Below are 15,031 nucleotides of genomic sequence, written 5' to 3'. Positions count from 1 at the left end.
CTGGGAGGAGGATGGGACAGATGTGATTCTGCACATGCAGCTGCCACATCCAAGGGTAGAGGCACTTAGAAATGGGGTCCCCGTCTGCAGGGATGTGCTTCCAGCTTTGGGACAGGTCAGTGAGATGCTAATGTTTCACTGGGATGAGCAGCAGCAACAAGCAGGTGGTACTGGGGACACGTCCAGTCACACAGGAGTGTCACACCCTCCTGGGTCAGGAGGCTGAGCTGGTAGTGACTGTCTGATGGGGAAAACTCATGGCTGATCCCAGGCAGGAGGGAATGCCAGTCCCAAACTCTTAGGAAACCAGCCCAGAGAGCCACAAAGCAGTTCACCTCCTTGTCAGTTCACCTCCATCCCCTCAGAATAGAAAGTTGCTTTCACTATCTGAAGAAATCACTTGTTTTCCTGCCCTGACTTCCCCAGTGCTAAAGGACATGAGTCTCTTTGCTCCTCTGAGAATTGGGTTTGGGTCCTGCACCATGGGATGCACCAAATGTCTGGTGGCAGTGGAGCTGTGGCATAGCCAAGGCATGAGACCACAGCACATCTCTGCTCCAGGCCAGGCCCAGCAGCCAACACTGAAAACCCAGAACTGACCTGCAGAGCAGCAAAGCCAAGCAGACACCAAGAGAGGATGGAGGATGCTGAATTCAGGAGGAGCTGCTCTCTGCAGTGCTGCTCCCATCAGTGAGCAATGGAAAAGGACAGGACCTGGCAGAACTTGCCCCACAGACCACCCTTTCCCCTCTGGTTTCTCCATCCCTGTGCAAGCCCCATCCCAACCCCATTACACAACCCCCAGCTCCCGGAGCCACACAAAGGGCTTTGCTTAGCGGCTGTGTTTGCTCAGGGCGGCTGATTTTGGGAGCACAGCTGATGACATGTGGTTGGCCAGGCGACCAGGGAGACTGGTGCTGAGCTTGCAGCTTCCTTTTTTAATAGGTGACTCAGGCATTGGGTAGCTCACTGGGGTTGGTGGTGGGAGCCGGGCTGTGAAGGAGTGCCAGCAGCAGAGGTGGTGGACACCAACAGGTGGGTAGCGTTGTTTGTTCATAGGATAAAGTGGTTTAAATAGCAAGTAGAGTGAGGCAGAGCTGCCCTGTTCCTGGTGAGAAGGGGTTTTCTCAGGGGAGGGAGGGGGCAGAGGTTTTGTTGGCGATTTGTTTTCCACTTGTTAGGAGTTGGCTGCCAGGTGTAAGTTGATTCTGGTTCAAGAGACCTGCAATATTATCTCCAGCAGGACACAGAGCAGTTGAGTGATTTATGGGTAATAATTGGAGAGGAAGTGAGTGAACATTCAGATGAATATTTAAAAGTGTTTTCCTCCCCATTTCCTTGCCTTCTCCCCCTGTGTTTAGAAAGATCAGTCAGTACGAACGAATACAAGGGATTATTTTCCTCTGTTGCAAGTTTGCATGTCTCACAGCCCTCCCCGCCTGCCTGGGGGCAGAGAGGCTGTAAACCAAGCCCGACCTGCACACACACGGGGCATGGGAAGAACTCAAGAAGCCCGACAGCTGCTCCTTATGGGCAGTCCAAACATTGCAGCCCCTCACACAAAATGTGCAGATTCATCCGGCGCCAGCCGTGTCAGTACACGAAGGACATTTTGCCGACAAACGCCAGCAGGGAGGAGCATTCCCTGTATCCTTCATTGGGACACCGACGCCGTCGGCCGCCGTGCCAGCCACTGGCTGGGACAACAGGAGGGGGGTTTCAGGAGATCTTTTCCTCCTATTTTAGCTCACGGTGGGGGGTGCTTTAATGCCTCAAGTATCGTGTTTAACACCCCCGGGGCGGCAGTCGTGCAGTCAATCAGCGCGGCGCGGGATGCATCACTCAGCGCCGGAGCGGATGCCGAGCGGAGGAGCCCTTTGGCTCAGCGGGGCAGAAACCTGGAGCCCGGCACAGCTTTCCGACTGGCCTTCCACCTCATACACAACAAATATCACCCTCAGCCTGGTGTGCATAGCGGCTTTTCCCCGCGCTGCAGCATCTCCAGGCGGGAAGCTCCGCGCTCCTCCCGGGGGATGCTGTGAAGCCGCACCTCGCTCCCGGCTCCCGAGATGTCCTCGGTGCCTCTCGGATGTCGCACACGTGACAGCTCAGCCTCTCTGGTAGCGGAACGAGCTGTTGTTCTTCGGCTCTTATCTATAATTAGCGGTTTGGAGGGAGGCAGCAGCCTGTTTCAGTCAGGCAGAGACCAGATTTTGTGCAAGCGCAGAGGCAGCGCACAGGGCTGGAGCAGCCCTTCTCCAAGGCAGGAGGCTTTGTGAGAAGTGATAAGCAAGCGCAGGGCTGTGCACAGGCTGTGTACGGCAAGAAAAAATAAAAATAGTCAGAAATGAGAAGGGAAGAAGAAAAAAAAAAAAAAAAAAGAAAAAGGAAAGGAAAGAAAAGAAAACAAAGGCAGCAATAAGGGGATGGCTTCAACAAAAGCCTTGTCTCTAATTATATCTGCCATTAAAACAAGCCCTGTGGCCTTTCATCCATCCAAGCTAAAGGGTGAAGGAACGGGCAGCACTGACACTGTGCTATTTCCCACTGCCTGAACTGGAAATCTCCCTTCAGCTGCACTATTTGTTCGTGGCTGGAGGGGCATGTTGCTTTTCTTTGTGCACTATGTGAACCTATAGGTCAGTACAAATTATATCATCTCAACAATAATGCCCATAACCTGGGGTGGGAGGAGAACATTAAACATCACCAGCCCAGCTCATGGACACAGGACTGCTTTTGCTAAGAATTTCTCACCAAAATGGTCGAGCACAGGAATACTTGTGTCAGCTTAGACAAGGTCCCTGCCTTGCCATGAGGTGCTCCCATCTCCTAGATGTGGTTTTCAAGACCACATCTATTTCATTTGAAGCACATTTTTAGTGCCTGGAGTTGCTTCTTGTCAATTTAAAATAAAACCGGAGTAATTTTCTTTCAGTATTTTAGAGAAAAACTTGAAAATCTGAACTTAAAATGCAGAACACAAAGAAGAAGAGTCGTTAGGTTTGTTGTTATCTAATTCTTGTGGTTTGGGGGCTGAGGTTTGAGGGCAAAGAATGCTGGATTGGCTGCAGGGCTTCTAGTGTGCACATATTAAAAAGTACATCAGCCCTTTCCTGGCTGTGCAATAGCTGGATTTGTGGAGAGAGAGCCCATTGTTCAAACCAAAAGCATTGCAAATACCTCACTAAATCTGAATGCAGCAGCACAAGCCCTGCAGAGAACAGGAGAAGCTTCTCGTGTTTTTACAGTGGGAGCAGAGATCACAGCCCTGACTAACCTGGAGGGCTGAGTTGCACCCTATAGGTATAAAGCTCTATATATTATGTATTTCTGTGATGGGAGGTGGAGATAACCATCCTCACACCTGGCAGATTAATGCAAAAAGAAAGTTCTCAGCTACATTTTGGAGCTGTTTCTTTCTCTGAAAACTGAAGCTCCAGTGGGGACCCCCATAGTGAAGCTCAAGATAACAGACTTCTAAATTCAGAGCAGGGTTTGAAGGCCCTACCAAGAGCTCCCTGCTACATCCTATGGCAAATCTCACCCTTTTCATCTCTCCTGAAATGAGCTCCCAGAGGAGAAAAGTGGCTATAATCACTTGTGAGATGCATCCACAGGAGAGTGGTGTGGCCATGGAGCAAAAAAAAGTAGGAATTGGCTCAAACTGCGTCTGTGTAGCTCCTCCATGTCCTCTGACTCACTTGTGTTTGGTGATGGCCTTGCTCAGGGATGCAGGAATGGGGCCACCAGGTCACTGCCAAAGCATCACTCCCACCCAGGATTGCTACTCTGCCCCAGCCATGAAGGAGATGGGAATGTCCATGTTTCTTCCCCGAACCAGAAGAGTGTGATGTGAAGTTTTGGGGGACCAAAGTGGGGGCTGTGGGAGGACTGGGTGTGAGGTGCCAGAGCCCTTGGAAAGCCCTGCTGGCCCTGCCCTCCTGTCTGCACCTCATGGCTCACCACACACCTCTCTGTCTGTCCCTGTTTCAGATGATCAGGCGCGGTCATTTTTAGACCCGTCAAGCAACACCAGCCACACACTCCAGCAAGGACGAGGGAGGTTCTGTGCGCCCTCGGTGAAGGAGCTGTCGGCTCTGTATCTCTCACAGACAGCTGCTGCTGCTGGCGCCAGCTCCGCGCAGCCGGTAAGGACCGAGCCCTGCCCTCCCCAGCGGCATCCCAGCCATGTCCCGGCCCCCAAGTGGCTGTGACACGGTGACAGAGAACGTGTCTGGCTCTGTAAATCTGAACAGACACCCTTTGGTTTCCCCAAAGTGACCGTTTTCCCCTTGCCGTTTGCAAATGCAAGATAAATGTGTACAAATATATCATATATACAAGTACACATGTGTACGTGCATGTACACAAACACATGCATAGATCACATACTTAATAAATTCACACAGGCACATACACACCCTTACATCCATTAGGCTATACAGTTTACTCATATTAAGATTTCTTCTTTATTTGTGCATTTATATTCCCATACATCCATGGAGGAAATACTTAGTACAGAGCAATATATAGGTCTGCATGCTATCCTCATTCCCACACACACATATATATCTATATATGTCCATATATGCTACATTCAAGGATAACTTTGCAGTGTAACCTCCCTGTGCTTCTCTGTTTATATCACTTTGTCTGAGATCCAGGGATTTAATCCCTCACTCCAGGCTGATCATTGGGTCACAGGATAATACAGGTTATAAGGGTTGTAAGGCATTTTTTTCCCATTTCCCCAGTTCCACTGGTGATCCAGGAGTGACATGGGATGAGATTTCAAATCTGGACCCTTCTTGCAGGCACATTCGTGTTTCCCCACACTCTCAATCTTTTATGGGGCCCCTGTTGAGAGATGTAGTCTCTCCAGTGTTTATCAGGGAGAGGTCCAGATGAAACAGTCTCACTTGAAAAAAAGTAAGTGGAGACTGCACTTGGAAAATTACAGCTGGTTAGAAAAACCAAGAGAATTTTTAAAAATGACAAAGCAATCAATGACACAATTCATAATGCAATTACAAATGTAGATTAGTTTCTTTTTTTTTTTTTAAATATTGAAGCGTAAGGAAAAATATAGGCTAAATCAAACTTTGGAGAGATCAGTGCTAGTTTTGATTTTCCCCTAACTTTAAAAAAAATATTTGGGGTTTTGTTGGTTGACTGAGACATTAATAAACACATATCTGATCAACATGGAATAGGACTGCTTTCTCAACTGTACAGAACTGCCAAAGAACCAAAAGAGAAAATCACACTTGCATGGTTTTCAGTTCTCTGTAATTGATATACACATTAGTACACATAAGTATATAAAAATATATATGCCAATAATGTGTCTTGCTGTGTAGTTTAATGGCATTTCTCCTCCTATCTTTTCCAGAGTACTGTGAAGGACAACTCCATTCACTCTCCCCAGAGACAGAAAAAAAGCAAGGTAGGAAATGTTTTAGATAAGCACCGTTATCTAACCAAATATTTGTGGCCTGCGAGTGTGATCTAAATACCCACACAAGGCAGCCAGGAGCACTTAAATTCTGAATATAGCTATCAGCTGCTCGGCTGCCTTTCCCCACATTCAGAAATTCTTCACAGATTTAAAAAAAAACAAACCCAACCCCTTATTTTAAAAAGTGCATTCCAAGTACATTGGCTCATGCGAAAGATCTGCTTTTTTTTTCACCCGCTGCAAAATATGCTGATTTTGGTGTTCTAAGTGTGGGTTTCTTTCTACTAATGTTCAAAACTTATTTTTAGCCAGAACAATCTGTGTGTAACAGAGTGAAATAACACCGTGCACCATTGCTTTGAGCAACAACTAATAATATTCCGGGCATAACTCTGCAGACGTAACTGCACAGGCATGCCAAGGGTCAGCAGATCTGTTTACTGAAAGGAAAGCCACCAGGATTACAGTCTCTTTTAGACAATGATCAAAGGCTTCAGCTACCTTCCCTCTAGATAAATGGCCAGGCAGTGCAGGTTGCAGGTATTCAGTGCAGTGTTCAGCGCCCAGGATGCACAAACTGAGGAGAAAAGTTGCAGAAATTGGAAGCTCAGAGGGACAACCACAGCCTGCTCTGTTCACTTCTGTACCAACACTGCTGTGAATTTGAGATGAGCTCAGTCTGACTGAGCATAAACAGGTTTAACTTTCCTGGCCTTCAGCTATAGGAGGAAATATAGCTGGAGGTTACCCTAACCTCTGGTCCCTCAGCCTTGCTTTTCTTCCTCAGCCAGCACAGATCATCAGGCCTGCTGATTCCAGCAGTTTGCAAACCTTAGTTAGCCTAGTGCCTGTACAAGTCTGCAAGTCAGAAGAGCTTTATTTAAGCCTCCAACTGTGTAAATGTGCATCTATTCTTGTGCAAATGGTGACGTGGGGCACATTTCTGACTGTAACAGAAGAAATAATTAATCTGATGAACATCCTTCCCCATGCTCTCCCTCCTGAGCAGTGAGTGGGCACCCCAAAAGCTCATCATGTTACCTCACCAGCCAATCTCATCTCTGCTCGACATTTTGGTTCCTTCTCCCCATTTTCTTCTCGAGACCTCTTCACAAATAGCTCCTTGGCTTTCTCCTGCCCCCAGATCTTTTTGTTCCCAGACTCTCTGCAGGTCCTCAGCCAGGGACACAAGAGTTCTGGACACTGGACAGCAGGAGGGAGAAGTTAACTTTTCGCTGACTTTTCTAAGTTAGCCTTACCCTTTTTGTGGTCATTCTCTCTTGGTCACATAGTCCAAACCAGGCACCTCTGTTGTGCTCTAGCTGGACTGAATCCTGGGAATTGTAGACTAACCACCTCACGTGGATTAGAGACCTCGTTTTGCTGTGGAACCAGCGCTAACACCAGGCCTGCAGCGTGTGCAGTGATGTGATTTTTGGAGTGCTGTGTGCTACTGAACCAAAGGTATGGAGCTGACTGGGTGCATGGATTTCCCCTGTTGGCTTTTCCCTTTGCTGTTCACTCCATTAACAGCCACGGGGATGGGGGGGTGAGAAGTCATGCTGACGTTTAAAACTATTTCCCCAAAGATGTCCGAAGCTCAGAAACCATCTAAAGTTGCCACCAAGAAAATGGAAGATGACTTGCCTCCCCCTCCAGCTGTTGGCTCAGTCCAGGTCGTTGCTCCAGGGGGTCAGGATCTCAATGCACTCCCTGTGCCTCCCCCTAAGCAAGCCTTCTCCAAGTTCTACCAGCAGCGCCAGGTGAACGAGCTGAAGAGGCTCTACAGGCACATGCACCCCGAGCTCAGGAAGAACCTGGAAGAAGCTGTGACTGAGGACCTGGCAGAAATGCTTAACACCGAGGATCCCAGTGCACAGGCCTCCGTGAACCTGGATAAAGTTCTCCCAGGAGAGGTTCAGTCCATGCGCTGGATTTTTGAGAACTGGGCACTTGACTCCATTGGGGACCATCAGGCCACGAAGAAGCTGACAGAAGAAGAGATCATCCCCAGTGGGGATGTGAAAAGCACGTCCCTGAGGTTTGAGAGCCAGTCCATAAATGGATACAACCTGTCAACATCAGCCAAGGTGTCAGAGACAGACCTTGCCAAAGGGGATGTTCGCACCGCCCGGTGGCTCTTTGAAACCCAGCCACTGGACACATTAAATAAACTGTATTCTGATGAAACTGAGGTGCAGGAGGCAGTTCTCAAGGATCCTGTCCAGGGAGGCGATGTGAAAGGGGCCAAACAGCTCTTTGAAGCACAGTCCTTGGATGCCATAGGACGCTGCTCCTCAGTGGAGGAGAAGAGCATCCTACAACTCAAGTCAGAAATCCAGGAGCTTAAAGGCGATGTTAAGAAGACTGTCAGGCTCTTCCAAACAGAACCCCTGTGTGCCATCAGAGACAAAAGTGGGACTATCCATGAAATCAAGTCTGTCTGCCGAGAAGAAATTCAGAGCAATGCAGTCAGGACAGCTCGCTGGCTCTTTGAGACTCAGCCCTTGGATACCATCAACAAGGACACCTCCAAAGTGCAGATAATCCGTGGGATTTCACTGGAAGAAATTGGGAGGCCGGATGTCAGTGGTGCGAGGTGGATATTTGAAACTCAGCCTCTGGATGCCATCAGAGAAATCACAGTTGAAGAACAGGACTTCAAGGCTTCGACAGATTTTGTCACGGGGGCAGATGTCACTAAACAACGATTGCTCTTTGAGACCCAGACTCTTGACTCCCTGAAAGGAGAAGCTTCAGAAAGTGTTGTAGCCAAAGAACAAGTCATTGGAGGTGATGTGAAATCTACACTGTGGCTCTTCGAAACACAGCCAATGGAAACCCTGAAAGACAATTTTGAGGTGGGACGTTTGAAGAAAGTAGAGCTTTCAGCAGAGGAGAAGGGAGATGTGAAGCAAAGAAAACATGTCTTTGAGACCTGCCCCTTTGGCAGTATCTCCAAGGCATTTGAGGAAGAAATTCCAGCCGCCAGCATGGAAGAGGTAGTGAAAGGGGATGTGAAATCTTTCAAGACCCTGTTTGAGACTCTCCCCTTAGACAGCATTAAGCAGGCTGATGCTGAGCCCACCACCAAAGAAGAGGAGAAGATCCCAGCTGGCAACGTCAAAGCCAACCAAATCCTGTTTGAGACAACACCCCTGTATGCCATCAAGGATAGCTTTGGCAATTTCCACGAAGTCACCTCTGTGAGCAGAGAGCAGATCATCAGCGGTGACGTCAAGAACTACAAGTGGATGTTTGAAACCAGGCCCCTGGATCAGTTTGACGAAAGCATCAAGAAGGTGGATATAATACGGGGGATCACAAAACAAGAGGTGGTGGCTGGTGATGTCAGGACAGCCAAGTGGCTCTTTGAAACGCAGCCCATGGATGTCATCCATCTCCAAGCCACGGAAGGGGAGAAGCATCCCTCAGTGAAGCGGGAGATCTCCCAGAAGGGAGATGTGAAGACCTGCCGGTGGCTGTTTGAGACCCAGCCCATGCACACCCTGTACGAGAAGGCTGAGAAGAAGCAGGAGGAGGATGGCAGCATGCCCCAAGGTGACGTGAAGTCCTACACATGGATGTTTGAGACTCAGCCCCTGGATTCCCTGAAAGGCCAGGAGGAGCAGTATTTGCAAGTCAGTAAGGCCTACAGTCAGGAGGAATTGCAGGGAGTGGATGTCAAAACTGTCCGGCACCTGTTTGAGACTGAACCCTTGGGCAGCAGCACTGTCAGTGAAGCTGACCGGAAAAAAACCGTGCGGTACTCCAGTCGTGTGGAGTTCCAGTCTGGAGAAGTGTCCAGAGTGAAAGAGTTCTTTGAAGCCAAGCCCTTGGACACAGCCACCAAGCCAAAATCCCAGAATGATGCTGGAACAATTGCAGCTGGGTCTGTGCACAAGTTCACGTGGCTCTTTGAGAACTACCCCATGGACACCCTGAAGGACAACTCTGAGGGCATCCAGGAAATACCTCCTGAAAAGGATGTCAAGGGGGAAGATGTTGGAGGAAAAAGGTTCGTATTTGAGACATATTCCCTTGACCAAATCCATGACAAAGTGGATGAAACAGAACTCCAGAAGATCCAGAAAGACACCATGAGCAAAGCTAATGTCAAGTCCTGCACAATGCTCTTTGAAAGCCAACCCTTATACGCTATCCAGGACAAAGAGGGGGGATACCATGAGGTCACCTCAGTGCAGAAAGAAGAAATCATGAAAGGTGACATGAAAGGTGCCCGGTGGTTGTTTGAAACTAAGCCCCTGGATCAGATCAAGAAGGAAGAAGAGGTGTTTGTGATCAGGGCTGTCACCCAAGAGGACATCAAGAAAGGAGATGTCCAGACTGCCCGGTGGAGGTTTGAGACTGAGCCTCTTGACTCCTTCTCGGGGGGAAAGCTGTCTGTGCCCAGAACAGTGGATGATGTGCAGAAGGGAGATGTTCAGTCCAACAAGCAGCTCTTTGAGTCCCAGCAGGTGGGCCAGAAGAAGTACGTGAGGATGGTCAGTGTCAGTGACGTGCAGCGGGGCGACGTGAGGACATCCACTTGGCTCTTTGAGAACCATCCCGTGGACTCCCTGTACGGGGACGCAGAGAGAAGCTCATCCCTGAGCACAGTGCAGAGAGAGGACAGCCAGAAAGGGGATGTAAAACGCTGCACCTGGTTGTTTGAAACCCAGCCCATGGACACCCTGAAGGACACAGAGGTGACGGCCAGCGCTGGGGCCCAAGAAGAGATCCCTCGTGCGGATGTGAAAAGCACAACCTGGCTCTTTGAGAGCACACCCCTGGATAAATTCAGTGCTTCTGAAGGTAGCATAGAAATAGAACTGAAGGAAAGAACCATGAAGGAGACTTTAGAGACTCTCTGCACTTGCCAGGCTATCCAGCATGATGGGATCCTCATTGAAGCTAATGATATGGAGAGTGTCAAGATGGTGAAGTACCAGCTCAGCAGCCCAGGAGCTCCAGAGATCCTGAAAGAGGAGATTGTGGGAGGCCACTTGCAAAGGATTATGCTGCAGCTCCTGCACAGGACCAACGTGGAAGCACAGAGCATGCTGGTGGAGGAGGACAGAGAGGGCAAGATCAAAGTAAGCCCATTGCAGCTGCTAGACCAGAGTGAAGCTGTTAAAGGCAAAGAAGACTTGAGTGGAGATGTAGCCAAGGCCTTACAGGGTCTCCTTAGTCAAGATGCTTCCCTCAAAAAGGGGATGGTCCTGCAAGAGACAAAGTCGGGATCAGTGAAGATGACTCTCTACTCCCTCCTGTTCCATTCTGTCCAGCAGAAAGTTGTCAAGGGGGATGTGAAGTCAACAATTGGGAACTTGTTGGCTTCTTCTCAGGAGCAGAAAGCAGCAGCCACCATCAAGCGTGAGGACAACGAGAAGGGAAATGTCCAACTTTTTGCGAGCTGCATTGAGAAGGGAGACCTCAGCTATCTGAAGAACCTCCAGCAGGAGTCAGAGATACAGTCTCTCATCTCTTCCCAAGCCGAGGAGGAGGGGGCAGATGAGAGCGGCCCTCGGGTTGTTCCGGGGGTTAACGTACATGTCCTGCCAAATAAAGAACAAATAGAGAAAGTGATTGCAGGAGGTGAGCCAGGGGCTGTGGAGGGAGCGAAAAAGGGATTTGCATGTGAAAGCATGGGCAGAGAGGGTGTGTTAGAGAGAGAGGCTGTGCATGCAGCAGGTGTGACAGGCACCACTGTGCAATGTCTTGGGAAGCCCATGCGCACGGTGATGGGAAAGGAAGAAGTTCTGTCCGGAGGGCTTAAGGTGACTACAAAGTCAATCCAAAGGGTTGCAGATGCCAGCAAGAAGGCAGAGAAAGAAGAAGCCACCACTACGCATTTGAAGGAACCAAAAGCTATGATACAACGCCCATTTCCAGCCCAAGTGACAGCTCAGAGGGCAGAAGTGGATGGGAAACAGCAGAGTGTGGTGCCTGGGGAAGCCAGCCAGACTCAGACAGAAGAAAAGGCCCTGGGGACTGATCTTCAGGCTGCAATGCAAAGCCTGAGACTGGCGACAGCAGAAGCAAAAAACATTCAGCACCACGTTCAGAGCAAGTTCCAGAGGAACAGGGAGGAGGTCCACACAGCCTGCAGGCAGCAGACAGTCAGCTCACAGGGGACCACGACCCTTCAATCGACCGTACACCAACAGGACAATTCATCCACCAAGCAGGAGAGCAGCAGCACTGCCACCAGGACCACCACCACTAGAGTCCAGGAGGCATCCAAGACCCACACAAGCGTGTCTCAGAAGAGCATAGCATCACACAAAAAGGTCAGTGCTTCTGAGGAAGTACAGGGAGGACAACTATTGAGCCAGGAAATCCAAGTTGTGCCCAGTAGAGATTTTAGCATTAAGGATGGCCTTTATACTGCCACACCCGTGAAAACCTATATAAACCCTTGTGTTGAGTCTGATTACAAAGAGCAATCAGTGCAAGAAGAAAGAGATGTTGGTGTCAGAGGGGATGTGCAGACAGCTATCAGAGCACTGCAAAGTGCCGCCACAGAACAGCGCCTGGTAGAAAAGGAGGACGTTGTCCGAGGTAATTTAAAAGCCACACTTCAGTCGCTGGAAAAGTCTAACGTTAATGTCTCCAGAGGGGATTTTAAAGCTGCTATGATATACAGAAATGCAGGGCAGTCCTATTCTGTGTGTAAAAAGAAAAATGAGACTCAACTCGCTAGTAACGAGACTGCTGTAGTGGCTTCAGGGTCACAGGCTGATAATGACTTTCCTCCTCCTCCCTCAGTTGCTGTGATGAAAGCAGAGCATTGCCCACCCTCAACTAAAGCAGCAAGAGAAGATGAAGCCCCAGGATGTTCTGCACTGCTTCAGACCCCTCTTCCTCCTCTCCCTTCTCTGTCCTGCAAACCCAGTGACCAGAGTCCCGCAGAGAAGCCCAGGACTCCTCCAAAACCAGAAACTACTGCCCCACCCAGGAAAAAACCTGTTCCCCCGCCAAAACCTGAGCACCTCTTACATGAGGCACATTCTGCCTCTGCAAATTACAGCACAAACAGATCGACAAAACCCATCCCTCCACCCCTGCCTCCAAAACCTTCAGGCTTGAGGGAGATTAACAAGCCAAGGCCTTCCCCCACAGAGCAGGGATTAAGTTGCATGGAAGTTCATGAACAATCATCCTATGAGGAGGTTCAAGCAAAATGCTGCAATTTAGAGACATCTGTGAAGAAGTCTGTCACAGTTCAGGGTATAAACCCTGAGCGAAAGCTGCCAAAATACACAGCCAAAACCCCTCTTCAAATAGCAGAAGAAAGGTACAAGGCCAGCAAAGGACAAGGAAAGGTAGAACCAGACAGTGCTAAGACCTCAAAGCCAATCAAAAATGGAGTGGTTGGTTTTGAAGTCAAGCAGGGAATGATGGGTGATAAAGCAGCTGCTCCAAGGAGATGCCCAGGCGAGGTGGCTCAAAGGCAGACAGAGCCGTGCCGAGAGGAGAATGGGTGCTCTTCACCTCCAGCCTGTCCTGGCAGAGCACAGACACAGGATGTGCTAGGACAAACTGAGCCAAGCACCTCCCCTGCGGGTCACAATACCACTCCAAAAAGAGGAGACGGCACTGCGCAAAATGCCTCATCCAAGGTGGAAAGGGAAAGTGTATCCAATTCTTATGGATTGTGGGATAGTCAGAGAGTCGTGCAGCAGGTGCATGAGAGGAGGCAAATGTCTCATTTAATGTCCTTCCATCAGCAGTCAATGAACTCCTTTGAGGAGCACCAGCAGGGAAATAGCAGGCAGCAGAAATGTCCTGATAGGGAGACAGAGACACCTGCCCAAGAGAAGCCAGCGGTGGTTATGAGAGAGAAAAAAAAGAGAGAAACGGAAGATGAGCGTCGGAAGAGGTTGTCAGTACACAAGGAGGAGATCATGAAAGGCAACGTCAAGGAGGCCATGGAGATCTTTGAGAACCTCAGGAGGCAGGAGCAACTGCAAGAGATCTTGACCCGAGTGAGGGAGTTTGAGGAGGAGACAAGCAAAGTGGATGTGAAAGCTCTCAAGAGCTTCTTTGAGAAGGTCCCCGAGTGGGTTGTGCGCCAGAAGGCCAAGCACCAGGACAAGGCTGGGGCAAAGGAGGACACTGACAGTGCCTCCTCAGTGGATCTGGTTTTTGAGGACCTGGAGCGAGCGAGTGCTGAGATCCTCCACCTGAAGGAGCAGACACTTGCCCGCATCCAGGACATCGAGGAGGCCATCAAGAAAGCTATTTATTCTGTTTCCAGTCTCAAGTCTGAGTCAGACATCGCTGGGCTCTCAGGGCTGTTCAAGGAGTCTCTGGGGAGCACCCAAAGCTCTGTGAGCAGCAGCAATATCCGTAAAATCAGCATTGTTTCAAGCAAAGCCAGGCAAGAGGAAGCCGTGCTGGAGACAGGGGAAGCAGCATCTGTGGAAAGTGCAAAGGTGGCAGAAAAGACAGAGGCAGCCAAGGCAGAGCTAGAGGTTCCCCGCCTCATTCAGTCTCGTGTCAGCTCTCCCTCCTCACCTTCCTATATCTCCATTGAGTCTGCTGCCAGGAAACCTGCAGAATCACCCAGGACAGCACATTCTCCCCAGGATGGCCCTTCACCAGACTGTCTTGACTCTCCAGGAAAGAGGGATGCTTTTGCTCAGAACAGCTTTAGCTCCTATAACCACTCCTCAGCAAGGTCTGATGGGCACGACACGAAACCCTTAGAGAAGAGGCCAGACCCCGTCCAAACAAAAGCTGGGCTGAGCTCCTTGAAACAGCACACTCCTGGCAATGCCAACAACCACCCAACCAGTGACAAAGAGAAGTGTTCTCTGGACACCTCCAAAGACAGCTGCCACTGTGGGGTGAAAGGCAGCTTTTCAGAGTACCGCTCCCTGAATGTTCCCAGTCCACAAAATCCACGGAGGCAGAAAAGCATCTTGGAGCTGCAGACGGGGCCCGACGGGTCCAAGCTCTACGGAGCCACCCGGACTGTCATGGAGCAGTATGAGGAAATGGACCAGTTTGGAAACAAAATCATCACTTCGTCCACCACAGTCACCAAGCAATCAGAGACACAAACGTCCTCCACGTGTGATGTGGTCTCCCATCCCCAGTATGAGGTGTCTGCCTCACCTGTGTTTCGGAGGTACTTGAAGAGCCCAGGTGAAGACTTCCACACCAATGGGAGTTTTCAGGAGCCAGGAGTGGTCTTTGTCACCTTTGGCAACTCCAAGCCAAAGAAATAGGAGATTCTGGAGAACAAGAGAGGACTGTGGAAGACAAAAGAGAAAGGCCACAATAAACATTTCTCCTGGTTTATCCACATTACATACAGGGATTTACCTACACCCTAAGGACTTCTCAGGGTCATCATCTTGGTGTTTGCACGCAGACAGGACAAGTGCAGCCTGCCTTGACACTGGAGAACAGCCCTCACCTGGCCAACCCAACAGACTTGGTGCTGCAACACAACCCAGAGTCCTGTCACTGTTAGAAGCACAAGGGAAAAATCCATCCATGGGCACCTTAGGGTACTTCCCCTTGGAATGTTTGGTGGGGGTGGTTGGAGGTGTTTGA

The 15,031-nt window shown here is 49.7% G+C and overlaps 2 protein-coding genes across 2 annotated transcripts in view; both read left to right on the top strand.

Moving 5' to 3' along the window:
• The window catches only part of LOC136358812 (uncharacterized), a 19,230-nt gene extending 14,461 nt beyond the window's left edge, over positions 1-4,769 (top strand). Inside the window, exons 5-6 of the mRNA XM_066314860.1 lie at positions 3,997-4,151; positions 4,758-4,769. Of these exons, the coding sequence (XP_066170957.1) occupies positions 3,997-4,151; positions 4,758-4,769 (167 nt within the window). The remainder of the gene's footprint in view (positions 1-3,996; positions 4,152-4,757) is intronic.
• The window catches only part of XIRP1 (xin actin binding repeat containing 1), a 19,495-nt gene extending 4,464 nt beyond the window's left edge, over positions 1-15,031 (top strand). Inside the window, exons 2-4 of the mRNA XM_066313992.1 lie at positions 3,997-4,151; positions 5,396-5,449; positions 7,051-15,031. Of these exons, the coding sequence (XP_066170089.1) occupies positions 7,051-14,700 (7,650 nt within the window). The 5' untranslated portion in view covers positions 3,997-4,151; positions 5,396-5,449 and the 3' untranslated portion in view covers positions 14,701-15,031. The remainder of the gene's footprint in view (positions 1-3,996; positions 4,152-5,395; positions 5,450-7,050) is intronic.

Source organism: Sylvia atricapilla, chromosome 1 (assembly GCF_009819655.1).
Source record: "Sylvia atricapilla isolate bSylAtr1 chromosome 1, bSylAtr1.pri, whole genome shotgun sequence".
NCBI classification, from domain to species: Eukaryota; Metazoa; Chordata; class Aves; order Passeriformes; family Sylviidae; genus Sylvia; species Sylvia atricapilla.
Note: the sequence above shows the minus strand (reverse complement) of the source record. Positions and strands in the feature narration are given on the sequence as shown.